We start from the raw sequence: 27,672 nt of genomic DNA on the forward strand, positions 1-27,672 counted from the left end.
TCCTTATTACACGTATTAAATAATTAAATTCCTTAATAATAAAATGCACCCTATTGACATAAATTTAGAGTGAACTGAGTTTGCAAAAACATGGGTGGAGTGTTTTTAGTCATTGTGATTCATTGACTATTACCTGTCTATATTATATAACCCGTCTATATTATATAATACTACTGTATTATATACTTAAACTTGTTAGTGTATAAAAGTAACATACTGTAACATTTGTACCTGTAAAAGTTGTACCTGTACCGGCTTCCAGGTACTTTTTTTCGTACCACCTCCGGCGAGGTTCCAAGCGAGCTGAGGCGATACTATAATGTGACGTGAAAACACAGCAGACTGCTGATTGGTCAGAGAGAATCGTCACTATTCACTGCGTCATCATTACACGCGCCAGCAATAGTATCCAGATAGTTTTTTCAGCAGTGTTTCGTTTTGCTGCCCTCAGCCTCTCCTGAAACAAAGTTTGTCTTCTTGCTGTGAGAAACAGCCACATCCCGAGGATCAAAAACAACATGCACTCGATTTCCTCCATTGTCCTGTGTGTGTGGGTAGCGGGTGTGTGTCGCGTAGAAGATTACGTCACGGCAGTTTCCTGCAGCGTCACTATGACAACCAGGTACTATTGTGGAGGTACTATCTGCAATGGAAAACGGAGCGAAAAGCGAGCCGAGCCGTGGCGAGTAGAGCCGAGTCGAGTCGAGCTGGTACTGGTAATGGAAAAGCGCCATTAGTGGTGCCACTGGACTGTTCTGTGATGGAGCATCAGTGATGATGCAGGTCAGGAGTGCTGAGGGGACCTTTTATTTTTTTGATAGCTGCATTTTCATTCTTTATTTTTCTTAGTGCTGCCTTTGCATTTTTTTATATTTTTTCTTGTCCCTTTAATTTTTTTAATAGACCCAGGTAACTGGCTGATGGTTCACCGGAATGCAGACTGGCTGCTGACTGACTTGCTGCTGGCTGACTGAGTAGTGTCACCTGTCACTGTCTCTCCTCTCTAGCCATGTCCTCTATTTCTTCACTGTCACTTTCCCTTCTTTGAGTGTCCTCATTCTTTTTTCCTCAAACCTTTGAAACTGATAGAGGCAGAATACATGGAATTGCTAATTTTAAATATTGAAAATATCACATCACTTCAAAATTAGAAATATTACTTCAAAATTAGAAATATTACTTCAACTAGTACGAGTTTGTACTTATTATATATGTATCACCTGAAATAATATAGCTGTAATTAGCAGCGATTTGCTGTATGTTTACAGGTCTAGGGGTGCATCGTGGAGCAGGGGCACTCCTCTTTTTGACCACAAAGATTGTGGGAATAGCATCTGGTCTCAGCCTACTCTTTAATTTTTTGGTCATGCCAAATTGGTTTTCCTCAAAATGTGCCTGCAGAGTGACTTGAGTTTAGTTTCCACACACAACTTTTTTTTTTGTCTACCCACATATGGTACATGGCCTATTAAATGCACAGTTATAGGTAACACTGATGACTCCCTGCAATGTCTCAGCTCCCTGGGTTTAAATAAATTTAAGTATAATTACCTAACAATTTTTTGTTGTTGTTGTAATTTTTATTTATATTTAGATTGCTGCTGCTGACTTGAGCCAACCATTATTTTCTCCTCTCCATGTCAGCGGGGAAGCCATACATTCGCACACCTTCCTGCATCCCCATGCAGCACAGCAAACCATGGTGGAGACTTTGCAAGGACAACATGAAAGAAAGGACACATTCAAAATGCTTGGCATGCTATTAAATTTATTAGAAATGTATTCATGAATTGCTGTAAATAGTTAATTGCATTTATTTCAATAAAAATACAAAGAAAAAGTAATCTCGTAATAATTACAATTTAAAATAACTGTTTTCTATTTTACAAATGTAATATACTCATGTGATGCCAAGCTGAATTTTTAACATCATTACTTTTGAATGGCAGTGTACATGTTTGTATACGAGTATGCCTGAATATATTGTGTATATGAATAAGTACATAATTATATTACTATATGTAATTGTAAGAATTGTAAACAATAAGCTTCATTTTACATTTACTTAACATGCTAATTACTGCTGCTAACAGTATAGTGCAGTGCGAGCTGAAAATCAACTGTCACCAACCTGTCTCTGTACTATCTGAAAGTCATCAATATGACATTAGTTAACATGAGATCAGTGAAAAAAAGAACAATATGTAACGTAAAAAGGCAACCGCAACCCATGTTTATACAACTTAACGTTAGCCTGAAATAAGTTAAGTTTTTTAAATAACGGTAATTGAACACTAATCCTCAAAAATTACCTGATTTGATATTTTAAAAACAACATCGCTATAAACAGTGTTGGGAAGGTTACTTTGGAAATGTAATAGGTTACAGATTACAAGTTACCCTGTTTAAAATTTAATAGTAGTGTAACTTTTTCAATTACTTTATTAAAGTAATGTAACTAATTACTTTTGAGTACTTTTTGATTACTTTCTAAATTTGTAAAAATTAAAGAATAATAAATAAAAGCATATACATCAACTTAAATACAGTTATCTAATAAGCATGTGACGTATTCTGTGTACTAAACTCCTGAAACATTGGTGTTTTTTTTAAACTGCTGTTTCTGTATATGATGATAGTTTTCTCAAAATAAGTAAAATGCACATGAAGTGACACAGAGCAGTTCTAGAAATTATGTTTATGTGATCGTGTACTCCTATACTGAGGCAGGCCTATGTGTAGTAAATGAAACCATGTCTTTGCCATTAATTAAAAAAAAACTATTTTTGTATGGACCTGACATAAAAAAGGTTTAAATCTTTAATTTGGGGACATGCAAAATAATTAAAAGTTCTCTCCCGAACTGCACCTTCACTTCAATTTTTCTCTTCAGTCTCTTTATTTTGCCCTGTTATCCATCTCTCTCATGACTTTAATACTCAAGATTGAACAAAACTATACTTTACAATACTATACTCTACAATACTACAATATCTTTATAGAAAAATCCTAATACTGTACACGAGTCATGTTTTCCCTTACAAAAAATTACCATGCTTTTATTAGCCTATATAAAAGTAAAATAACCTTGTTTTTTTGCAAATGGATTTGTATTTATTTTTAAATAAATACATTTGTAAAATAATTTTACATTTTTGGTTATCACAGTTAAACAATAGTAACCATTTTCTCTGGATTTATAGTTAAATATTAAAATGTTAATTTTCGTAAGGGTTGTGTTGTTGTCTGTCGTAGCTTCCCCTAAACCTATAAAAAAATCTGAATTTTTTTCAGCTAAATTACTACTGTAACATTACAACAGATAATAATGATGTCCTTTATATAGTATTTTGAGTGATGACTGATGAGCAACGTGCTGCTGCTTGATTAAATAAATAAAAAAACAAAGACAAAAAAGCATCTTTACAGATGAAACCCAGAACAGGAGTTCTGCTTCTCTGCTCCAGCAGTCCACTCTAGTCAGTCTCTCTATCTCTCTCTCTCTCTCTCTCTCTCTCTCTCTCTCTCTCGCATTGATTACTCTGAGTCTGATCCAAACCGTTTGGCGGAGGCGCGGAGAGCGCGCGAGTCATGACTAACAATTCATGACTTATTAGAGATTCAATTATCAAATGGCGGATTCGCAATTTAGTACATTCGGCAGGCAATTTTACAATAATGATATTAAATAGTGGGGCAAAATCGGCTGCCAGGCCACCGGGAATTGTCCCGGTTCTCCCGGTGTCCAGTCCGCGCCTGATTTCCACAGACACGCAGAACGTGCAAGTCATATATTGCATTTTTGGGGCTTTATATTAAATGACACTAGTCGATGTCATGTTTTGATTCAAGTGTACTGACCTACTTTTGATTTAGTCATCCAAAATGTGGCATATTCCGTCTGCGTTAGGCATTCCGTTTTTATGACTGGATTCTACGAACCAGACTGTATTTCCGCATCCCGGAAATTATTAGGGCGGTATGTTTCAGAATAGTCAGTGCAATTTGGGAAAGAAATCAGTTAAATCTGTATGTGGATGTGTGTAAATATTCAAATGTAATCCCCTTTGTAATCGTAAAAAATTTCATAAGTAACTGTAATTTAATTACTCATTTTTTCTTAGTAACTGTAACTAATTACAGTTACAATAATTTTGTAATTAAATTACGTAACGCCGTTACATGTAACTAGTTACTCCCCAACACTGGCTATAAATGAAAGCTTTAGCATAAGTTCTGCCAGGAAGACTCAATTACTTCGTCACTAATTACCTTCCTCATTATCCAATCACGTCTTTATACTTTGGTATAAAAGATCGTACTTACACATGTTTGAGTTCACAGATGCCGACGTGATAACAACCGCAGATTCCTACACGATTGTTTCTTGCTCAAGCTGTCGCGTTTATTGATTTACTCGCTATAGTTAAGTTTGCATCCTGCAAACTATAGCGAGTTCGACGTTCCTCTAAGATGCACACGAGATCGCTGGCTTTGCTCCGTGTCGCGGTGATTATCTGCGGTCGTTCGTGTCGGATGATATACAAGTTTTGGCTTGAGGAGGATGTGAAACATTCGGCGGAGTTTCATGTGCTTCCAGGGTTAGTTACTACTAAAAATAGCCCAATCGCTTTCAAAAAGGGGTTTCTCGAAAGAATTCACATTCTAGGGGCTATGTATGACATTATTGGGGTCATCTCAAACCCCGGACTGGAATAGCAACCCGCAGCAAAAAAAAAAAAAAAACACCGGTCTTGGCAACGCCGGTGCTTTCCGAGATGTCGCGTCAGTGCTGCTTGGGTCTCAACACCTGAAAGGATTTTGGTCTCAATCAACAAATATTCATCCGTACGCACGTGAACCTGCACGAATGAAGTCTCTCCGGACCAGCAGACAGAATCAAGGCTGCCGGTCTCCTTCGGCATCTCGCCTCCATTACTTCATCGGTCTACAACAGTATCATTTTGTTCTATGCACTTGTGGCGTTTGGACATTCATTTTATTCTCTGCAAGGCTTTATACTCACACGTCAAGATAAAGCACTGGGCGTTTCGTGCTTGTTTATCTAGCAGACTCGCACTGCATAATTAAGATGTTGATCATAGTGCATGCAATGTTTCGAATAACTCCTTCATAATGAGACATTTTAAGGCTTGTAATAAAAGCTACAATCTTTTATACTGATAAGGATCGTTCGCATTTCTAAAAAAAAATATGCTTCGTCTAGCACACTAAAATTGTGGTTTTAATCCTATGCTATCTTTGTTTATTCAGTCATGGTTTCATTTTCGTCTATTCCTGGATGCTCGTTCTGGAATGGGATTCTATGGCTGCAGATGCAGAGAACCGCTGCTCTCACCTCATCTTTACACGGCTTACTCTTGGACTAGCGCTATTATGAACACTGGATCTATCAAGCTGATGTGTATATGGACCCTTTCATTTGAGTCGTAGGCAAGATTCGGCTCAATGCTCAGTATGCATCTCAAGTCCATGTGACACGGAGTTGCTGCTGACTTTATTTCAGAGTAGTATATATCTCCAGTTTAAACCGAATATTAATCAGCGGGCATGTTTGTTTGCACTCCTGGTCTCAGTCTCACTCATAGTAAACTAACGGCTGGAGGGGTGTGTTAAGGAGGTCTGCACATGCTGTCAAACTGAAGTCATCAGAAAAACTATGCATTACAGAGTGGAATGTTCAGTTTTCGACAAAGATTATGAAGACAAACAATGATTAATTGTTTACATCAAGATTAGCAATGTGTGCTAGTAAGTTTAAGTCAATTTCGATTTTATAAGGACTTCAAGCTACAATCAAGGCTTGTTTATTTTGCGCATCTACTGGTGTTGGTTCATTCTGTCTCTCATACCCATCGACTTCAGTCTTACTACTGTTGCGGCTTCACATTAAACGCACCGTTGTGGCACCTCGTATAACTCCTACCATGTGGTCTATCAGGTAAGTTTTTCCAATTACGATTCATGAAATTCGGCTTATCTTGGCCTTCACATATTATAGTCTATCGAGGTCTTCGCTTAACATTGAGTTTTTTTTTAATGGTCTGCTGATCTGGCTCATTTTCTATTTTTGGGAGGGGATCCATTTCTTCTGCAGATTCTCTCAGTTAGATGGAGTTCTATCAAGCGTGCACAGGAGTCTAGCCTAAGGAATGTTATGTTTCGTATATGCTCTTAAGTCACTGTTAGGATCCTAATTCTACCTCTATCATTTAACCTAAACTAATGGCCTCTCTCACTCAATGCGGTGGTTCAATTATCACAATCCGCATCAATTGCTATGTACATGATCGTCCCCACCATATTTCTGTCAAGATTAGTCTCTTAACTATTTCACATAAAACTCAAGGTACAGTTAATACTCTTCGCAAACTAATGGTGGTGGTCCTTTTCACGTGCTCCTCATGTTAAGTCCATCACGGTCTTCACAATGGCCTATCGTGGTCATCTACAGTCGCGGCCAAGAGTTTTGAGAATTGCATAGATATTGGAAATTGGTAAAGTTGCTGCTTAAGTTTTTATAATAACAATTCACCTCCAACAGCAACAACTTCCAACAACAGTTTGGTGAAGAACAATGCATTTTCCAGCACGATGGAGCACCGTGCCATAAGGCAAAAGTGATAACTAAGTGGCTCGGGGACCAGAATGTTGAAATTTTGGGTCAATGGCCTGGAAACTCCCCAGGTCTTAATCCCATTGAGAACTCGTGGTCAATCCCCAAGAGGCCGTTGTTTTCAATTTTATTATCAAAGCTGAAAATATACCTGGTCACTCCAATGTTATTGCTGATGCCCTCTCTCGATTTCGATTTTAGACTTTAAGACAGCTGTGCCCCTCAGCCAACCCGGATCCTTCATTCTGCCCTCCGTTAGCAGACATAATACTAAACTAAACAACCTGCTTACGTCAGCTAGAAATTACATTTCTAAAGGCGTCGCTCCCTCTGCACTCAAAGTCTACAATGTCAGCATGGTCCACTTTTCTAATGTTTCGTTTTTCTTCCAAAATTCAGTTTTTCCTATTCTAATTTCGGCCGTTTGCTCCTTTCTCGTCTTTAATTTTAAAAATCGCAATCTTAAAATTTCTTCTATTCGCAGACTCCTCGCCGGCATCCAATTCTACACTAAATTTTATAATCCTAATTTTCAAAGCCTTTTTTCTGAATATTCCGTTCGATTAATACTTAAAGGGTTAGCTAAATCTTCCAACAAAATTAAAGACAAACGTCTGCTATTATCCTGCCTATATTGCAAAAATTAATTACTTTCGTCCGCTATGGCCTTCTTTCTAAGTACCTCAATATTCTTCTCGAGGCAGTGTTTTTATCTGCCTTCTGCAGGTTATGCGTCCAGGGGAATTCACTTCAGAAACTAATCAATTTGATCCTGCTCGTGGCATTTCCTTTCATATCTACGATTCGGACCTAAATTCTTCACACTCTTCCTTAAGCACTCAAAAACCGATGTGCAAGGTTCTGGTGCTACCTTAACAATTTCAAAAATCAATAATATCTGTCCCTTCTCAGCCATGGTAAAATTCCTTAAAATCCGGCCTAGAACTTCTAAAAAAACGCACCGCTCTTATTTTACCTAATGGAGCACCCCTTTCCAAGGCCTGTTTTAGAACTCACTTAACCACTGTTCTCAAAAGCTTCAGTCTATCCCCCTCTCTCTTTACCAGCCATTCATTCAGAATTGGGCAGCTACTTCAGCAGCTGAACGAGGAATCTCTACGTCAGCTATTAAGATCATGGGCAGATGGTCTTCCTCAGCGTTCGAATCATACATCAGACCTGATTCTAAAACCATCTTGAAGCTCAGCAAGCTCTCCAGTAACAAATCAAGTAAATTCATGCAATTACTGGTGGTGGTGTTACTATATCTGTAGGGTCTATCGTGGCCCGTCTGTGTCTGGCCTATCGTGGCTATATCTGTACGGTCTATCGAGGCCTTTCTGTGTCTGGCCTATCGTGGCTATTTCTGTACGGTCTATCGAAGCCTGTCTGCGTCTGCCTATCGTGGCTGTCTGCGTCTGGCCTATCGTGGCTATTTCTGTACGGTCTATCGAGGCCTGTCTCTGTCTGGCTTATTGTGGCTATTTCTGTACGGTCTATCGAGGCCTGTCTCTGTCTGGCCTATTGTGGCTATTTCTGTACGGTCTATCGAGGCCTGTCTGTGTCTGCCTATTGTGGCTGTCTGCGTCTGGCCTATCGTGGCTATTTCTGTACGGTCTATTGAGGCCTGTCTGTTTTCTGCCTATCGTGGCTGTCTGCGTCTGGCCTATCGTGGCTATATCTGTACGGTCTATCGAGGCCTGTCCGTGTCTGCCTATCGTGGCTGTCTGCGTCTGGCCTATCGTGGCTATTTCTGTATAGTCTATCGAGGGCTGTCTGTGTCTGGCTATCATGGCTATTTCTGTACGGTCTATCGAGGCCTGTCCATGTCTGCCTATCGTGGCTGTCTGCGTCTGGCCTATCGTGGCTATTTCTGTATGGTCTATCGAGGCCTGCCTGCGTCTGGCTATCATGGCTGTTTTTCTGTACGGTCTATCGAGGCCTGTCCGTGTCTGCCTATTGTGGCTGTCTGCGTCTGGCCTATCGTGGCCATTTCTGTACGGTCTATTGAGGCCTGTCTGTGTCTGCCTATCGTGGCTGTCTGTGTCTGGCCTATCGTGGCCATTTCTGTACGGTCTATTGAGGCCTGTCCATGTCTGCCTATCGTGGCTGTCTGCATCTGGCCTATCGTGGCCATTTCTGTACGGTCTATCGAGGCCTGTCCGTGTCTGCGTCTGGCCTATCGTGGCCATTTCTTTACGGTCTATCGAGGCCTGTCCGTGTCTGCCTATCGTGGCTGTCTGCGTCTGGCCTATCGTGGCCATTTCTGTACGGTCTATTGAGGCCTGTCCGTGTCTGCCTATCGTGGTTGTCTGCGTCTGGCCTATCGTGGCCATTTCTGTACGGTCTATTGAGGCCTGTCCGTGTCTGCCTATCATGGCTGTCTGTGTCTGGCCTATCGTGGCCATTTCTGTACGGTCTATTGAGGCCTGTCCGTGTCTGCCTATCGTGGCTGTCTGTGTCTGGCCTATCGTGGCTATTTCTGTACGGTCTATCGAGGCCTGTCCGTGTCTGCCTAACATGGCTATTTTTCGTATGGTCTATCGAGGCCTGTCTGTGTCTGCCTATTGTGGCTATTCTGTATGGTCTATCAAGGCCGTACATGTCTGAAATAAAACTTATATATATATATATATATATATATATATAAAAATATATATATATATATATATATATATATATATATATATATATATATATATATATAAAAATATATATATAAATAATGTATATAAATAAATAATGTATGAATATGAGGCTATCATGCTAACTCTCTCTCTTTATCTTCCAGGAACCTTAGGATTCACAACTGGTTTGTATACTTTCATCTATTATTTTGGGGGGAAGGCCGGCCCGTCTGGTGGTTTCATAATCCACCTATTTTTGGGGGTCGGCTGCGCCCCTGCCTTCGTCTTCAGGCAGGAAATGCAGGTCCGCTACCCTCGGATTACGAACCATGGACGGGGCCTTCCGCCAACGAAATTCATAATTATGCTTGCTGACTTGTCAATAAATGTATGCTTCGTACGTTTTATCTCCCGAGTCTTTCTGGTAGAACTACATACTCATGCTACATACATATGTCGGTGTGTTGTATAAGTATATAAAATAAATGCATTTATTGACTACTTATTACCAGAAATCACAGTTTTGTCACTCTACTCTATCAGTTTGAATGGCCGCCATAGACAGTAAAAGAAATGGACACAGCGACCCCATTGGAACTCAATTGAGACTAGTGAAGTTTTTTAGCACTTCCGTTTCTGACGCACAGACTCAAACTAAGCTTGATGACGTCAGCAACCTGTCTGACAGATGTAAATCTTCTAGTAGCTGTGCGTGCAAACTGCCATCGTTAATCTTGCAGAGACGGCGAGCTTGAGCGGGGAGTTCTTTGGCGTGAGTGAGCAGGAGTAAGTATTCTGATTAATTATTTTGTATAGTATTTTAAAATGTAACGCCAGTACGCCATATTAAGTTAATTGCCTGCGAGCTTCTCCTCCTGTCTGTACAGTAATGCGAAAGAGTGTCGAGTGGTTATGACGCAATCGTTAGCCTATTTTTACAAAAACAATTTCTACGGGGCCATAATGTTACATAGAAGGTAATGGAGCCCTTTATACATTGTCGTGTATCTTTAGAAATAAATAATGGACAAACTGAGTCTTTAAACGCCTCAGATGTAAAGTTATTCGCCGTCAAAGTGACGCCAAAATGAATGGGAGTCAATGGGAATGCTAACGCAAGTGAAGTTCTGCTACAAGATGGCGGCACGCGGCTGACTTCAACTTCCGGTCGACTTCCTTGCCGCCTGATGGCCGCCAACGCACTTCCTGGAACTATTTGAAGTCTACATGAATCATGTGACAACTAAACATTTTCGAACTTCCGTTGTCGCAACTCTCTCTCTCTCTATGGCTCTGGGTCTAGCTAGCCTCCATTTTGTTTGACAACAATTTGAACGTCAACAAGAAGTTACGACTCCCGGCATCGCTTAGAGCACCTTTAAACACAATACTTCAGAGAGCTTATATTTGCGCGCGTTCTGAGGCGCGGGTTTGCGCGCTTTGGATGAGAAAATGCACAAATCTTCACAGTGCACGCGAGAGCTCGCGTCCTCTGGCTCTTAAATGTTTAAACTGACAAAGCTTGAATGAGTTAAGGTCTCATCTGTGCGCGTGCGCTATCAGCACCCGGGTGATGACGGAATAAATGACTGCTCATATTCCAGCATAAAAGGCATTCACATTGAACAAGAGTTCATGGTCTGTCCACGTTTTTTATGTCTGGGAATCCAGAATGCGCATGCATCAACAGAAACATATAGGTTAGGGGAGAGCGGGGTCGAAAGTAACGTGGGACGAAAGTATCAAAGCGATTTTCTCCGAGACTCTTTCTGCATTTGCATTCCTAGTTATGACAGCATATTCAGCATGCAATCCTTGACGGAGCTGAGAAATATCACGTGATTTCCTCATCGCTTCCCAAAGTTAGGTCCGTAAAACTGTTTTCGAGCACAAAAAGTAAATTATTGAAGCGGTAATTTTTTTTAAATTAGTCGTGTTGTTTTTCTTGTTTCATGTGTCACAGTAATGATCAATCTACAGGTTGTTTAGTGCTTTAACACATCCTAAAGTTTGCATTTTCAGATTTTTTTTAGTAAAATTAAATTGAGTTTAAAGTCAGGAGTTCCCGCTACAGTGACAAAAAGTATTTATTTTGTTCCAGTGCATGCTATATTGTGACTTTCTGCATCTTGCATCATTTCTTACAAATGTTTGTCATATTATACCAAAAAACATGTCTGAGTGAGGGTCAGCATTTCTACAAAATACCACCTGGTATTGATAGACCACACTTCTGAGTTACTGGCCACAGTAGAAATATATCTCTGTCTACAACATGATCTTTTAAAATGATGTTTTTCTGAAAAATGGTACTTTCGCCCCTGCTCTCCCCTATTAGCTGAACCCTGTTTGTTTTACGTGTTATTTATAGCAAACCATATTACAGATGCTTTGTCAGATTTTAGTTGAACCGCGGTCCCAGTGCGTGCTGAACCGTGCCACCCCTAATAGCTACTGTCTTAAATGTAGTGTTTCTGTAAATTTTAAAATGCAAAATGAATGCCTAAATCGCCGAAGTGCTGAATTGGCAAAGCTTACACATTTAAGACATTTTGACCTTTTTGCGATCTAGTTTAACAGCTTGACTTCACTACATTTAGATCACTGCAACATAAATGATCCAACCGGGTTGGATTTAGTTAGAATAGGCAATGCCTGTTTGTTTGTTTTTTTAAAGAAACTGATATCGATGCTGTCTGTGCCGTTCCACTCACTGAACAGGTGAAACAATCAGTGGTGTTCCGTTTCGGGAATGACTCATTCTTGAACCGATTCTTTGTGAACTGAATCAGCCGGTTCACCAAAATAGTAGTAGGCTATCCAGATTTAGACATGTAAAACATCCGCGTTTAATTAATGGCTGTTTTAAAAATATTGTGTATAGCACTTGACGCAATGGGTCTAAACAAAATGCTGAATTGAGAAAAGGTTAATTGAAACGAATTGTCCAAAAGAACCAGTTCGCTAAAATAATCAGTTTTCAGTTATAAAATACATATATTAGGTTGCTTAGACAATTGGTTACACCGAATGGCGTGGCGCTTATTTGAAAATATCACGGCTTCAGATTGGAATTCGAGAGATTGGCTATTATGGTAGCACTGTAATCTGGACATACATGGAGGCTGTTCTCATTTGTCAGTGCCAATTCGTGTTTCAATAATCTTGTTTTCCTTAAGTTCCTCATATTTATGGAGCAAATGTTTTTTAATGACCATTTCCTTAATTACCATCTGCAAAATTAACAATATATAAAAGATACCACAATATAATGATGCCAGGGTAGCTTACATAAATTGTATTAGGCTGTATCAAACATAAAATAAGAAACATTTGCATCAATAATTTTGGGTTGGCACTGAAACTAAACATATATATTGGAAAACCTTTAAATGAATATGTTTCTTCACATTTTGCTATATGTGTCCTGTTGGTCCTTCTTAAGATTTATGTTGATGTTTTTTTAAAGAACACAGTCTTGTTTATTCACTGCAAATATGTAACAGAATATCAAGAAGATCAGCATGACTTACTATAATTGGCTGGCAGCCCTGCTTCTAGTCCAATGTGTTGTCATATTAGGCTACTGTTTTTTCTACAGTATAAATAGTTATTGTGATTTTCCACAGGACATTAGCAGTTAACTGTGATTTTATATAAGCTATTTCTTGCTACTGTGATTTTCTACAGGACATGCCTGTGTACTGTGAATTTTACAATACTTCTGTTTTTACTGCTACTTAGACTGAATATACAGTATTGTACTGTGAACTTATATACAGTGATTTACTGTGCACTAACACAGTAAATCACTGTAGATTTCACATTAATTTTTTACAGTGTGGAACTTAATAGGTAGCCAGTGCAGGGACTGTAAAATTGGGGTAATATGATCATATTTTCTTGACCTGGTAAGGACTCTAGCTGCTGCATTTTGGACTACCTGTAGCTTGTTTATTGAAGAAGCAGGACAACCACCTAGAAGTGCATTACAGTAGTCAAGTCTAGAGGTCATGAATGCATGAACTAGCTTTTCTGCATCAGAAACAGGTAACATGTTTCGTAGCTTGGCAATGTTTCTAAGATGGAAGAATGCAGTTTTTGTAACATGGGAAATCTGATTTTCAAAAGACAAGTTGCTGTCTAATATAACACCCGGATTTTTGACTGTAGAGGAAGTAACAGTACATCCGTCTAGTAGCAATTTGTAATCTTCAAGATTCTGTGTACTGTTTTTTGGTCCAATAATTAATATCTCTGTCTTATCCAAATTTAATAAGAGAAAATTATTGGTCATCCAATCTTTTACATTTTAACACACTCTGTTAGCTTAGATAATTTAGAAGTTTCATCTGGTCTCGTTGAAATGTATAGCTGAGTATCATCAGCATAACAGTGGAAGGTAATTCCGTATTTTCTAATAATATTACCAAGGGGCAACAAGTATATTGAAAATAGAAGGGTACATAGGACGGATCCTTGTGGCACTCCATATTTTACTGGTGATAAATGAGATCACTTCCCATTTAAATAAACAAAATGGTAGCGATCGGACAGGTAGGATCTAAACCATCTTAGAGCCTGCCCTTGAATACCTGTATAGTTTTGTAATCGATCTATGAGTATGTTATGATCTATGGTGTCGAACGCAGCACTAAGATCAAGTAAAACTAGCAATGAGATGCAGCCTTGATCTGACGGAAGAAGCAGGTCATTTGTAATTTTAACAAGTGCAGTTTCTGTGCTATGGTGGGGCCTGAAACCTGACTGAAATTCTTCATACAGATCATTTTTTTGCAGGAAGGAGCTCAATTGAGAAGACACAACTAAAATTTTAGACATAAATGGAAGATTTGAAATAGGCCTATAATTTGCCAGTTCACTAGGATCTAGTTTTGGTGTCCTAATAAGAGGCTTAATAACCGCCAGCTTAAATGGTTTTGGAACGTGACCTAAAGATAACGACGAATTAAAAATATTGAGAAGTGGTTTTTCGGCTACAGGTAACAACTCTTTCAGTAATTTAGTGGGTACAGGATCTAATAAACATGTTGTTGGTTTAGGTACAGTGATAAGTTTATTTAGCTCTTCCTGTCCTATAGTTGGCACTGCAGTTTATATTTGGGTGCGATGGATGAAACTGAAGTGTTAGACGCTGTAGAATCTACATTCGCTATTGTGTTTCTAATGTTATCTATTTTATCAGGGAAGAAATTCATAAAGTCATTACTATTAAACGTTGATGGAATATTTTAATCAAGTGGTGTCTGGTTATTTGTTACTTTAGCCACTGTGCTAAATAAAAACCTTGGATTGTTTTGGTTATTTTCTATGAGTTTGTGTATATGCTCTGCCCTAGCAGATTTTAGAGCCTGTCTATTGCTGGACATACTGTTTTTCCATGCAATTCTAAAAACTTCCAAGTTAGTTTTTCTCCATTTGCATTCAAGACTATGAGTTACTTTCTTGAGAGAGTGAGTATTACTGTTATACCATGGCACAGTACGTTTTTCTCTAACCTTTTTCAATTTGATGGGGGCAACAGCTTCTAATGTATTAGAGAAAATAGTGCCCATGTTGCCAGTCGTTTCGTCTAGTTCATGTGTATTTTTGGGTACAAATAGCAGTTGAGATAAATCAGGCAGGTTATTTGCAAATCTGTCTTTGGTGGCTGAAACAAAAGTTCTGCCAAGACGGTAACGCTGACAATTTTTCTTGACTTCAAAAGAGTTTATTAGGTCAGAAAATGCAAGTCCTAATGCATCATTTGTATTATCAACGTGAATATTAAAATAGTAACATTTAGCAGAAGTATTTCTAATGATTTAAACCTGTATCCTGTTTTCTGGGTAACATTAAGAATAACACTATATATTGTTACAACACCTCCGCCACGACCAGTCTGACGGGGCTCATGCTTAAAGCAGTATTTGAGAATTGGCTTACTAGTCATATGTAGCGAAGTGTTCTGGAGATGTTGTCAGAGAGCAGCTCCGACTCTGCTGGGGTGCAGGCCATCAGTGTGAAAAAGCCTAGGACACTCCCAGAAAAGATTCCAATTATTAATAAATAGCAGTTTCTGTTCTTTACAACATGACAATAACCATTCATTTAAAGCAACAAGTCTACTGAACCTTTCGTGTCCTCGTCGATACGTGGGCAGTGGTCCTGACACGATGATCGTTGCTGCGAGCGTCGTGCTGCGAACCGTCTCGATCAGGCTCCTGAAGTCCCTCTTCAGCGTCTCTGTCTCCGTCTGTTTGATGACACTCACACAATAGCTCGTGCGGGACAGATGATGCTGGTCCAGTAGTAAGATGCCAAACAATTCAGAGGAATCTTCACATTAGTGATCTCTCCACAACAGTTTGATTGTAGTACTATAAAGCTGAAATATCTGTTTGTTCATGCACAAAACAGAAAAAAAACGTTTTTGAGAATATTGGTATCTATCTATATTCTCAAATCACCAAGTGGAACACTAAATTGCAACAAGTAAAACTAAGACTTAAATAATCTGAAAATAAGTCTTAGCTGGGTACACATCAAAAGATAATCGGGCTGATTTTGGACTGATTTTCCCCCTTTCAACAATCCTAGTTATGTCCCGATTATCTTGATGGTTCTACAGATGATCTTATCATATTTTCTCTTGGTGTGAGGTGTGTTAAGAGAGTCCAAACCTTATCGGAAGAACGTCGGAGCCACCCTGATCACGAATCGTAAATATTCAACGTTTAATATTTACGATCAGAAATCCTGATGTGTGGGGGGAACCCCGAGGACAAATGCGCCCACGCTCTGGAGATTATCACGTGAAACGAAACCATATCCAATCAGAAAGCGAGATGATGTAATTATTTTGTGATGTTTTTGGTCTATCACATTTTGGAACTCTTAGAAGATGTAAAAAATCTTTTGGTGTGTACCCAGCATTATTTAACAAAAAGAGCACTTGAGATCATCTGCTCAGAGCAGAAAAACACCAGAAACAGCACAGACTACACAGTTACAAAAACATTAATAAAGTAGTACTTAATTTATTTCAGTGTCCCTGAAAAACGCTAAACATTATGAATTATACATTCAGACATTTATATGAGGAGTTTAGCAGCAAAAGTCAATCAGAGAACACATTTTATTTTCGAACAGGAAAAATGTACAGAGGTCCGGACCTCGGTGACCTCATAGCTGGCTACGGGCCTGCACTCTGTCAAAGCTCTTCTTGTGTATAAAGGTGGTGCATAAATCACTCATTTATTTTCATCCTATATGATCTTGCCAAAATAAACTAACCTTTGTATTGTCCATACAAAAGGCACTACACAATCAGCATGTATAGTCAAGTTCAACGCTAATGTGAAGATTTTAATGATCAAATCTGAATTGTGCTGTCACCAAATATCAGATGCTAAACATCCAGCCCTCGCTTACAAGTAAACCCAAAGACCTTGATTAACTGATTCAGGTGTGTTTTATTAAAGTTAGTAGTAAACTCTAAGTTTAAAAGTTATTAAACTTTAGGGTAGCTTTGCCCTCAATGAGGATGTGAAACAAATGCCCTCGCAGTCCAGGGGCCCCAAGATTGGACTGAAGGTGTACTTTAGTGTTGGGGATTAAAGGGGCAGGGAACTCTGTGAACTTCTTCACAGAACTAAAATATGCACAAGTAATGAAAAAACATGGCTTCTGTTTTATTTATTTATTTATTTAGTGTGCTTTACTTGCAGTCAGAGATTCACTTTAAAATGCTATTTTCAGATGAAAACAATATTTCAGCTTTTACGGCTAAAAGATGAAATAAAAAGATTTGGTTTTAGTTATTTTAAAAGAATTCATAATAGTGTGACTGAGATATATAAAACAAATGCTTTGTTTCTTCATGATACATACATTTAAAATACAATTTAATATACCTGTATGCAATATAGAATAAAAACGTTGCCACATTATGATCATATTTGATATTTTATTAAAAAACTGAACCCAATCACATAAATTATTTTGTCAATAAAATATTTTATATACAATTTGGAAATAGCGCAAGGTTTACATTATGAAATGCACAGTTTAGAGAAAATAGAAAGAGTGTTGCTTCTTTTAGACTGTTGTTCTTTTGTCCACTTTATCAATATGAGTCTTCACCCAGGGGGTCTCTGGATCAACACAGAACTCTTTCCCTGCTATTGTCTTAAACCTGAGAGGAAAGACACAGAAATAATTTAGGCCAAAATTGTTTTTTGTAGTTGATATTCTAATGGAGTGTTTTATAGAGATTGGCTTTACAGTTTGAAAATGAGACAATGTTGATGATACTCACACAATAGCACGTCTGGGACAGCTGCTGTCGGTCTTGTAGTAAGAAGTCACTCGCTCCACAGGAATCTTCACCTTAGAGAGCTCTCCACAACAATTTGCCACATCAGGTGCAAAGGGAGCTGAAATATGTAGAGATAAGACAAAAGTTTTCAGTTTGATCATGTGGACACATTTTAATTCACCAGTTGCAACAAATGCAATACATTTTGTCTTGATTCAAAAATACAAATGGAAAAGAGCACTCACCGCTTGAAGTCATCTGCACAGAGCAGAAGATCACCAGGAACAGCAAACACATCAGGCTTCTCATTCTTCAAGATGTTTCTTCACACTGACAGAAAGAATCTGTAGAAGTTCTGTAGAGCTTGAAGATCTCAGAGCTGTTGTGTCCAGAATAACGTCTGAGCATCCTCTTATATACACAGTCAGAGACATATTCCTCATAAACACATTCATGTAAATCCATTTCTGAGTATTAACATTGCAGAATGAGAATTGTTTTTAGCTCTTTCTTTTTCTCATCCTTTTTCTGCTTTGTCGCTCATCTGAAAATGTGCCAAGTACTTTCCTTTCAGATTCACTGAAAACGTGCTTCAGAAAAACAACACACAACTTCCTCTTTTGCGGGCCTGATGTCAAGCTCAGCATTAAATTAACTAAATCTGAAGATTTGTGATCAAATCTGAATTGTGCGGTCTCAAAATATCTGGTGCTTAACCTTGACTTCTTAATCATGTTCAGTATAAACACACAGACTTTGATTAACTGGTTAAAATCTGTTTGATTAAAGCAATAAGTGAAGATGTTGGATCACCAGAAACAGGAGCGAGAACCCCTGCTCTAAGAAACCACAACCACTTCTTGTTTCTAGAGACATTTGTGGTCTAATAGAAAAGATAGCCACCAGTTAAACTGATTCACTGAATTTTTTTTTTTTTCAAACTGAATAAAAAAAAAATACAGTAATAAAACATACTTGTCTCTATACTCTCAGTGTCAATAAGTTCCACAAAAGTGTCTTTCTTGACTCTTAAAAGTTCTAGACTAGAAAACTTTCCATTTGGACCAAAATACACGACGGTTGTTTTAAAAAAAATAGCTAATTAGATGGAATAAAGTTCCCTGCTTTTGTTTACATTTTTGTTGCATATTTCAGGAATATCCGGGTTGAAGTGATGTAACTTAACTGGAATTATATATTGTCTACTCAGCCATTTATACTGAAGCAGTCTCAAATGGGTGCTCATTGCCTGAGTTTGGGCTTTTAAACATGTTTTTTGCCACTCTTGCTCAGTTACAGTATATCATCCTGCAGGATAGACCGCCATGCTTGAAATCTGGATTCACAGAATTAAAATATGCAAATGTAATAACAGGAGAAGGACAGCTTTTCATTTACAATTATAGACACCAAAACAAAAATGTTGAGAATGAGATTTTTACTTAAGGGGTTCCCATCCCTTTAAAACATTGAAATGCACTTAGATCCGGTTGTTTGCATAAGTTCTCAAGAGGCCAAGCGTGAGTATTGCAGGCCCAAAATGAATGCAGTAGAAGATTAAACATTTTACTTCATAAAGGTTATTTTATTATTTACATTTTATGTAATAACTGAGCTCAAACCCATAAATCACTTAATTAAAAATGTCATATACATGTACATGTTATGAAATATTGTAGTACAAGGATTAAATGTCCTTTTAGACTGTTGTTCTGCTGTCCACATCAGCAACATATTTACTCATCTCTGAATCTACACAGAACTCTCTCCCTGCAATTTTGTTAAACCTGAAGAGAAAAGTCAGAAAATTAAAAGATGTAGATCACATTCTTTTAGGGACAAGTCTTCCATTTGAAGATGAAATAATGTTTGATGACACTCACACAATAGCTCGTGTGGGACAGATGATGCTGGTCCAGTAGTAAGACGCCAAACAATTCAGAGGAATCTTCACATTAGTGATCTCTCCACAACAGTTTGATTGTAGTACTATAAAGCTGAAATATCTGTTTGTTCATGCACAAAACAGAAGACAAACATTTGTGAGAATATTGGTATCTATCTATATTCTCAAATCACCAAGTGCAACACTAAATTGCAACAAGTAAAACTAAGACTTACTTAAATAATCTGAAAATAAGTCTTAGCTGGGTACACACCAAAAGATAATCGGGCTGATTTTGGGCTGATTTCCCCCTTTCAACAATCCTGTCAATCAATCCATGTCCCGATTATCTTGATGGTTCTACAGATGATCTTATCAGATTTTCTCTTGGTGTGATGTGTGTTATGAGTGTCCAAACCTTATCGGGAGAACGTCGGAGCCACCCCGATCACGAATCTTTTCCCAGCATTATTTAACAAAAAGAGCCCTCATCACTTGAGGTCATCTGCTCAGAGCAGAAAAACACCAGAAACAGCACAGACTACACAGTTACAAAAACATGAATAAAGTAGTACTTAATAGCACTTAACATATTCATTTATTTCAATGTCCCTTTTCACCCCAATTAGTTTAATTTAAAATGTATCAAATGTATCTGTATCAAAAATATTCTTGTTTTAGGCTTGTAAACAATGTCACAGAAATCCATCGAGTATAAACTCTAAACTTGTTACTTAACTAGAAAAAATAAAAAGGGTAATTTTGCTAAATATATGCACTTAGAAGACATTCATTATATTTTTTGCTTAACCTGATCTTTAATATGTAATGTAATGTGATTTTGAATAAATTAATTTTAAATAACAAATAATAATGACATCCACTGTTTAAATGTTTGTATTTCAGCAAACTGGAAAAGAAAAATAATATCATTAGAAAATTATTTAAAAAAATAATAATATAAAAACGGCTTTACACGCCATTTAAATGTTTCTTTAAAAATCACTGTAATATACTAATGTACCAATTGAAAGGGTTTATTGTATAGTTGCAGCATTAGTTGAGCTAGATTTATAACTCCGCTTTAGCTTTTTGTCTGAGTAAATCAATGACTAATGTTGTGTTTTGAGGATCTTATTGTTCTGCATGTTTTGAGAATGAAAATTAAAATCAACTGCAATTACATCCCGAGAGGCTCAAGTATCTCCCTCAATGAAGACAGACACTCATTAAAGAATATGTGCTAAGTGTATGTCAACCTGCTCTTTTTACATTATAAATGTCTTATTGATATATTTACATTGATAGTTATGTTAATTTTCTTATTGGCATCACAGTCTCGCTTTGCCCATGTGTGTGTATTATGCAGAAAATTAGCTCAATTTTCATTTGATAAAACTCATTATCTCTTAGTAGAGGTAAATAAGTTAGTATGAAAACTTGAATGTTGGTAACTGTTTTACAAGTTCAGTCCACTTAAAGATTGAAGAACATTGAATTCAAAACTATTTTCTTAACAAGCTTGTTTTCTACAATTCTTCTGAGAAATAATAGCACATCGCAGCTGTTACAAATAGCAACTCAGAGTAAAGTTTTAATACAAATAATTACAAAGAAGGAAACAATATGACATTTTGAAGTAAAATTCTGAAATGGTGTTTTCTTGTAAAATGCACTCAATGTTTAGTGCTCTTTTTTTTTTTACTTTTTTTTTTTTTAAATGCAGTGCAAGTGATATCAAACCACATGACCGTCCTGGAACAACACAAGTGCTCATGTTTTTAAGATCGCTGTGTCCAGTTCCATCAGAAATCTCTTCTCCTTCAGGTAGTATAGTTCACAATAACTGGCTATACATTTAATTCTTATTTTATACTGATGTCATACCAGGGTCTGTCCAGCAGAGGGAAACCGAGAGCACAAGACCTTCCACAACTTCTTCCTGATTACCTGTTAATTATTAGCTCAATGATATCACCTGTCCCTGGCTTGTTAGTGTGTATGTGTGGGCATATATAAGACCTGCATTTATTTGTATCTTTGCTCAGTCTTGAAGTTCTTTTGTTCAGACAGGTCCTTTGGCTCTATGTTTTGATTTCTTCGAGAGACTTTTTACTCAGAATTTTGACCTGCTTAGTTGGAAGCTTTAATTTATGTTTATTCAAGAAGGACACTAAGTAAAGACTGTTTGTTTTTCTTCAATCCTGCCTTGTGTGGTTCTCTGCAACTTGGGTCTATACTGCTCTGTGGTGTAGGGGCTAGAGCATTGGGCTACCAACAACACATTCTGGGTTCTAGCCCCGGTTGTGACAGCAAGACTGAGCCAGCAAAATGATGGACCCAGCAGAGGCTGAACAGATTCATGGGGCCCTTAGTAAACAGGGAGTATTGCTTGGAACACATGCATCACAGCTACAGAGGCTGACAGATGCTGTTAACCAGATTGGGGAATCTCTGCAACAACTACAAGCCCACTTGCCTAGAGAACCTGTGGCAGCACCGGCCCCAGATCCGCCACCAATAGCTGCACCTATTTCCCAGGAACCCAAGATCCCAGCCCCTCAGCGCTATGACGGGAAGCCCGGTACCTGTAAGGGTTTCTTGACTCTTTGCATATATAATATCCCTGTTGTGTGATCGTGCCCTGGATTGGGTCTCAGCTCTTTGGAGACAACAGTCCCCCATTTGCTCAGATCTAAAGGTGTTCACCGAGACTCTCCAACAGGTGTTTGACCATCCAGTCAGTGGCCGTGAGGCTGCAAGAAGGTTGCTTGACCTACGCCAGGGGCATCAATCTGTGGCTGATTATGCCATTGATTTCCGTACTCTGGCTTCTGAGAGTAAATGGGATTCAGAGGCTCTTCTCTCAACCTTCTACCGTGGCCTTTCTGAAGATGTTAAGGATGAATTAGCCAGTAGAGACTGGGGTTCAAGTCTGGAGGAACTCATAACCTTGGCCATCCGCATTGATAACCGTATTCGTGAGAGGAGAAGAGAACATTGCTCTCCCCAAGTCATGCCCATGTTGTCACCTACAAATGTTCCAGAAATTGTTCATCTCAACCAACAGACAGAGGAAGAACCAATGCTGCTGGGCAGGACTCGCCTGTCACCTAAAGAGAGAGAGACGCATGAGAGAGGGTCGTTGTTTCTACTGTGGAGGTACTGGCCACATGCGCTCTTCCTGCCCTGAATTAGCGTTAAAAGCCAAGGCTCGCTAGGGTGTGTGGGGACCTTAGCGAGTGGAGCTGCCCAGTTTAACACTCCTCACTCCCGTTTACTGTTGTCAGCTACCCTTACTTGGGGGGGATGCAAAAGAGAAGATAATATCATTGAAGGCATTTGTGGATTCAGGTGCGGCTGACAATTTTTTGGACATTGAACTGGCAAAGAAGATGTGTATCCCCTATGAGACATGTCCTGCATCCTGGAAAGTTGAAGCCCTGGATGGCAGGCCTATTGGGTCTGGAATGATTAGGTTTAGAACCGTTCCTCTGTGTTTAACCATTGAAGCTAACCATCATGAAACAATCTCCTTTTATCTTATTGAGTCTTCCAGAGAACCCCTTATCCTTGGTTACCCCTGGTTGCGGCTTCACAACCCTCAATTTTCCTGGACCTCGGGAACTCTTCTTGACTTGGGTTCAGCATGTAGGGACTCCTGCACCTCTCCTGCTTCCTATGTGGTTGGGAATAAAGAAATTCTGGCAGCTATTGAAGAGGTGAGTGTTTGTTCATTGAATAATCTACCAGATCTGACACTTATGCCCCTTGAATACTATGAGTTGAAAGAAGTGTTTAGCAAACAATGCGCTACCAAACTACCACCTCACAGACCATATGATTGTGCTATTGACCTCCTGCCTGGCACACTCCCTCCTAGAGGTCATCTTTATTCCATCTCTGCCCCAGAAACTAAAGCCATGAATGAATATATTCAGGATGCTTTAAGGACTGGTTTCATTCGCCCATCAACATCACCAGCTAGTGCTGGTTTCTTTTTTGTCCCCAAGAAAGATGGTAGCCTTAGACCTTGCATAGACTTCCGTGGGCTCAATAAAATAACTATCAAGAATCGTTACCCTCTCCCACTCATGTCATCTGCTTTTGAACTGCTTCAGAAAGCTAAGATTTTTTCTAAATTAGATCTGCGGAGTGCGTACAACTTGGTACGTATTCGGAAGGGTGATGAATGGAAAACAGCCTTCCGTACTCCAACTGGCCACTGGGAATACCAAGTCATGCCCCTTGGATTAGCTAATGCCCAAGCTGTGTTTCAAGCCTTCATTAATGATGTCCTGAGGGAGATGTTGAATCGTTTTTTTGTTTGTCTATCTAGATGACATATTAATCTTCTCAAACTCTCTACAGGAACATATTCACCATGTCCAACAGGTTCTGAAGAAGCTACTTGCGAATCATCTTTTTGTAAAGCTTGAAAAGTGTGAGTTTCATGTGTCTCGAGTCTCATTCCTAGGCTATGTTGTCTCTCAAGAAGGCATCCACATGGAACTAAAGAATGTATCTGCCATCACAAACTGGCCCCAGCCCAAAACCCTGAAGCAGGTACAGAGATTTCTTGGCTTTGCCAATTTCTATAGGAGGTTTATTCGTAACTTCAGTACAATTGCAGCACCCATTTCCGCTCTTACGAAGGGTTCACCCACTCGTATTCACTGGACTGCTGAAGCGCTGCAGTCTGTTGACAGGTTAAAGAAACTGTTTTCTTCTGCCCCAATCTTGGTACACCCAGACCCTGAATTACCTTTTATTGTTGAAGTGGATGCGTCTGAAGTGGGAGTAGGAGCAGTGCTCTCTCAGAGGTCCATTACAGATAACAAGGTTCATCCATGTTCCTCCTTTTCCAGAAGCCTGTCTTCAGCAGAAAGAAATTACGATGTGGGTAACCGAGAACTCCTAGCTGTGAAACTAGCACTAGAAGAGTGGCGCCACTGGCTAGAGGGGTCCAAGCATCCTTTCATTGTGTGGACAGACCATAAGAACCTGTCCTATCTACAGCAGGCTAAGCGCCTTAACCCTCGTCAGGCTAGGTGGGCCCTCTTTTTTACCCGTTTCAATTTTGTGATCTCTTATAGACCTGGATCAAAGAATGTAAAGGCTGATGCCTTATCACGGCAGTATGATTGCTCCCAGAAGGACCGTTCCCCAGAATTCATCATTCCCAGAGACTGCATTCTGGCACCTATTCGCCGGTCCATCGAAGATACTGTCCGTGAGGCGCTACATGGCGTGCACATTCCTGATGAGGTTCCAGCAGGATGTTTGTTTGTTCCCAAGGAAGCAAGATCTGAGGTCCTTCAGTGGGGTCATGCCTCCTCCCTTGCTGGACATCCAGGAGTAAAGAGGACATTGGATTTTATTCAGAGACGGTTTTGGTGGCCAGAGTTGTCAAGAGAGGTCCGATCTTTTGTACAAGCCTGCCCAGTCTGTGCTCAACAGAAGTCCTCTAATCCGCACCCTGCCGGTCTTCTACACCCACTGCCAATCCCTCAACGTCCCTGGTCTCATGTATCCATGGATTTTATCACGGGTTTGCCAGTATCTGAAGGTAACACTGTTGTACTGGTGGTGGTGGACCGCTTCTCTAAAGCTGCACATTTTATTCCGTTACCTAAACTTCCTACTGCTAAAGAGACCACTGACATTGTCCTTCAAAATGTTGTAAGGATCCATGGAATTCCTGTGGACATCGTTACGGATCGGGGTCCCCAGTTCATGTCTCGCTATTGGAAGGCATTCTGGTCTCTATTTGGCTTTTCTGTCAAACTCTCTTCAGGTTTCCACCCTCAGTCAAATGGCCAAACAGAACGGGTGAATCAGGAGTTGGAGAAATATCTTCGCTGCTTCACATCCCATCAGCCATCCTCTTGGAGTCGGTTCCTTGTATGGGCAGAGCTCAATTCAAGTCAAGTGTCAATTTGGATTTGAGCCACCATTGTTCTTCAGTCAAGAAATAGAGGTTGGAGTCCCTAGTGCTAAAAAATTTGTTGAACGGTGCAGAAAGACATGGAAAAGGGCTCACTTGGCCTTGAAAAGTGCTTCAACTTGCTACAAGAAGTATGCTGACAGGAGAAGAAGGGTGACTCCATACTTCAGAATTGGACAAAAGGTCTGGCTCTCAGCTAAGGATTTGCCTTTAAGAGTTGAGTCCAAAAAACTTGCCCCAAGATTTGTTGGCCCATTCAAGATCACCAGAAGGGTCAATCATGTTACATACCAGCTTGCTCTACCAAGATCGATGAGAGTAAGACCTACTTTCCATGTTTCTCAACTGAAACCTGTAGTAACCTCTCCTTTGTCTCCCCCAGGTCCTGTCCCTCCCCCCCCTCATGTTATAGAAGGTGGCCTCACGTATACAGTGAGGAGACTGTTAGACTCAAGACGCCGTGGTTTTCACTACCTGGTCGACTGGGAGGGATATGGGCCTGAGGAGCGTACCTGGGTGCCAGCACGACACATCTTGGACCCAGACTTGATCAATACATTCCATCACCTGCATCCTGACCGTCCTGGGCCGCCTGGAGCCGGCCATAAAGGGGGGGGGCCTGTCATACCACGGTCTGTCCAGCAGAGGGAAACCGAGAGCACAAGACCTTCCACAACTTCTTCCTGATTACCTGTTAATTATTAGCTCAATGATATCACCTGTGCCTGGCTTGTTAGTGTGTATGTGTGGGCATATATAAGACCTGCATTTATTTGTATCTTTGCTCAGTCTTGAAGTTCTTTTGTTCAGACAGGTCCTTTGGCTCTATGTTTTGATTTCTTCAAGAGACTTTTTACTCAGAACTTTGACCTGCTTAGTTGGAAGCTTTAATTTATGTTTATTCAAGAAGGACACTAAGTAAAGACTGTTTGTTTTTCTTCAATCCTGCCTTGTGTGGTTCTCTGCAACTTGGGTCTATACTGCTCTGTGGTGTAGTGGCTAGAGCATTGGGCTACCAACAACACATTCTGGGTTGCCTCGGTTGTGACAACTGACAGGCCAAAAAGATGGCCAATTCCTTTAATTTAAGTGCCATCTTTGGATCATCACAAGATGCAACACTTTTAGAGTCAAGGGGAAGCTCTTGATCTACAGTATAGTTTCCCCAGCAACATCTTGTACATCTTCGATCACCTCTTTATCCTCTTTTTTTTTTGGCTTTATTTTTCTGGTCTAAGGTGCACATTAGGTCAAGAAAGAGACGCCAAAAAGGGTTATTTTTGTAGTTATTTATTCAAAGTTTCAGTTTTATTTCCTTACCTTTTTTCCTCTGGGCTCATGACTGCAGCATGGTTTGGGGATGAGGGTTTATATATATATATATATATATATATATATTGTTACGATCCCATTTCCCAGTCTAGTGTTGGGAGTAACGGATTAACTAAAACTTATAAAGGAATAAATTAAACAAAAATGGGGAGGAATCACCTCAGTCCTCTGCTCCAGAAAATACAACCACCACTTTGTTTGACCATTTAAGTAATTTATAAAGGGAAGCAATAAATGTCTTCAGGAGAGGGCCTGGCCAATGGGGGAAAGAGTCAGGTTTTGTTATGCTGTTGACCTTCCGATAATCAGTGCAAAACCGAAAGCTATTATCAGGCTTTGGAACAAGCAAGCAAGGGGAACTCCAAGGACTCTGGCTGGGTGTAGCAATTCCATGATGCAGCATGTACTCAACTTCGGTCTGCATGACCGCACGTTTCTGTGGATTAACCCTGTAAGGATGTTGTTTTATAGGGGCTACATCCACAACATCAATGTCGTGCGCACACACAGTTGTTCTACCGGGCACATAACTAAACAGGGTGGGAAAAGTATTCAGTAACTTGATTAAATCTTTAGCGTGTTCAACAGAAAGATGACAAAGGAAAGGGGAAAGGTTTTTCAGAACAGCAGAATTCTTCAGAGGAGTAGAGGAAATTGGCACATCAAAGCACATCAAGTCATCCTCCTCCAAGGAGTAATTTGCCACTACACCCACAGTGGCAATAGCGGCAGGCAGCAGTGAACACTCAGTCTGCTCTGCATTCACTCCATAGTGAGTTCTGTCTACATATGTCTTAAGTCTGTTTACATGACACACACGGCTCTTACATTTTCTATCAGGAGTAGCTAAAAGGAAGTTGGTGTCATTTAACTTCCTTTCAACCAGGTATGGACCAGAGAATTTTGCTTGTGAGATGGAACCAG

At 39.5% G+C, this 27,672-nt stretch overlaps 2 protein-coding genes across 4 annotated transcripts in view; both read right to left on the reverse strand.

The window, feature by feature from the left end:
• Positions 1 to 27,672, reverse strand: part of LOC132125116 (C-C motif chemokine 2-like) — a 53,808-nt gene that overhangs the window by 17,260 nt on the left and 8,876 nt on the right. For 2 of the 3 annotated variants that reach the window (XM_059536348.1, XM_059536347.1), the window contains exon 2: positions 17,830 to 17,914. In XM_059536348.1, the coding sequence (XP_059392331.1) occupies positions 17,830 to 17,893 (64 nt within the window). In that variant the 5' untranslated portion in view covers positions 17,894 to 17,914. The remainder of the gene's footprint in view (positions 1 to 17,829; positions 17,915 to 27,672) is intronic. The other variant, XM_059536352.1, reaches the window with a different exon arrangement.
• Positions 17,220 to 17,821, reverse strand: LOC132125119 (monocyte chemotactic protein 1B-like). Its single transcript, XM_059536355.1, has 2 exons — positions 17,585 to 17,821; positions 17,220 to 17,461 (listed from the first exon to the last, which is right to left on the reverse strand). The coding sequence occupies exons 1-2, from the start codon at positions 17,743 to 17,745 to the stop codon at positions 17,365 to 17,367; spliced, it is 258 nt and encodes an 85-aa protein (XP_059392338.1). The 5' UTR covers positions 17,746 to 17,821; the 3' UTR covers positions 17,220 to 17,364.

The sequence above is a fragment of the Carassius carassius genome, chromosome 43 (genome assembly GCF_963082965.1).
Source record: "Carassius carassius chromosome 43, fCarCar2.1, whole genome shotgun sequence".
Taxonomy (NCBI): Eukaryota; Metazoa; Chordata; class Actinopteri; order Cypriniformes; family Cyprinidae; genus Carassius; species Carassius carassius.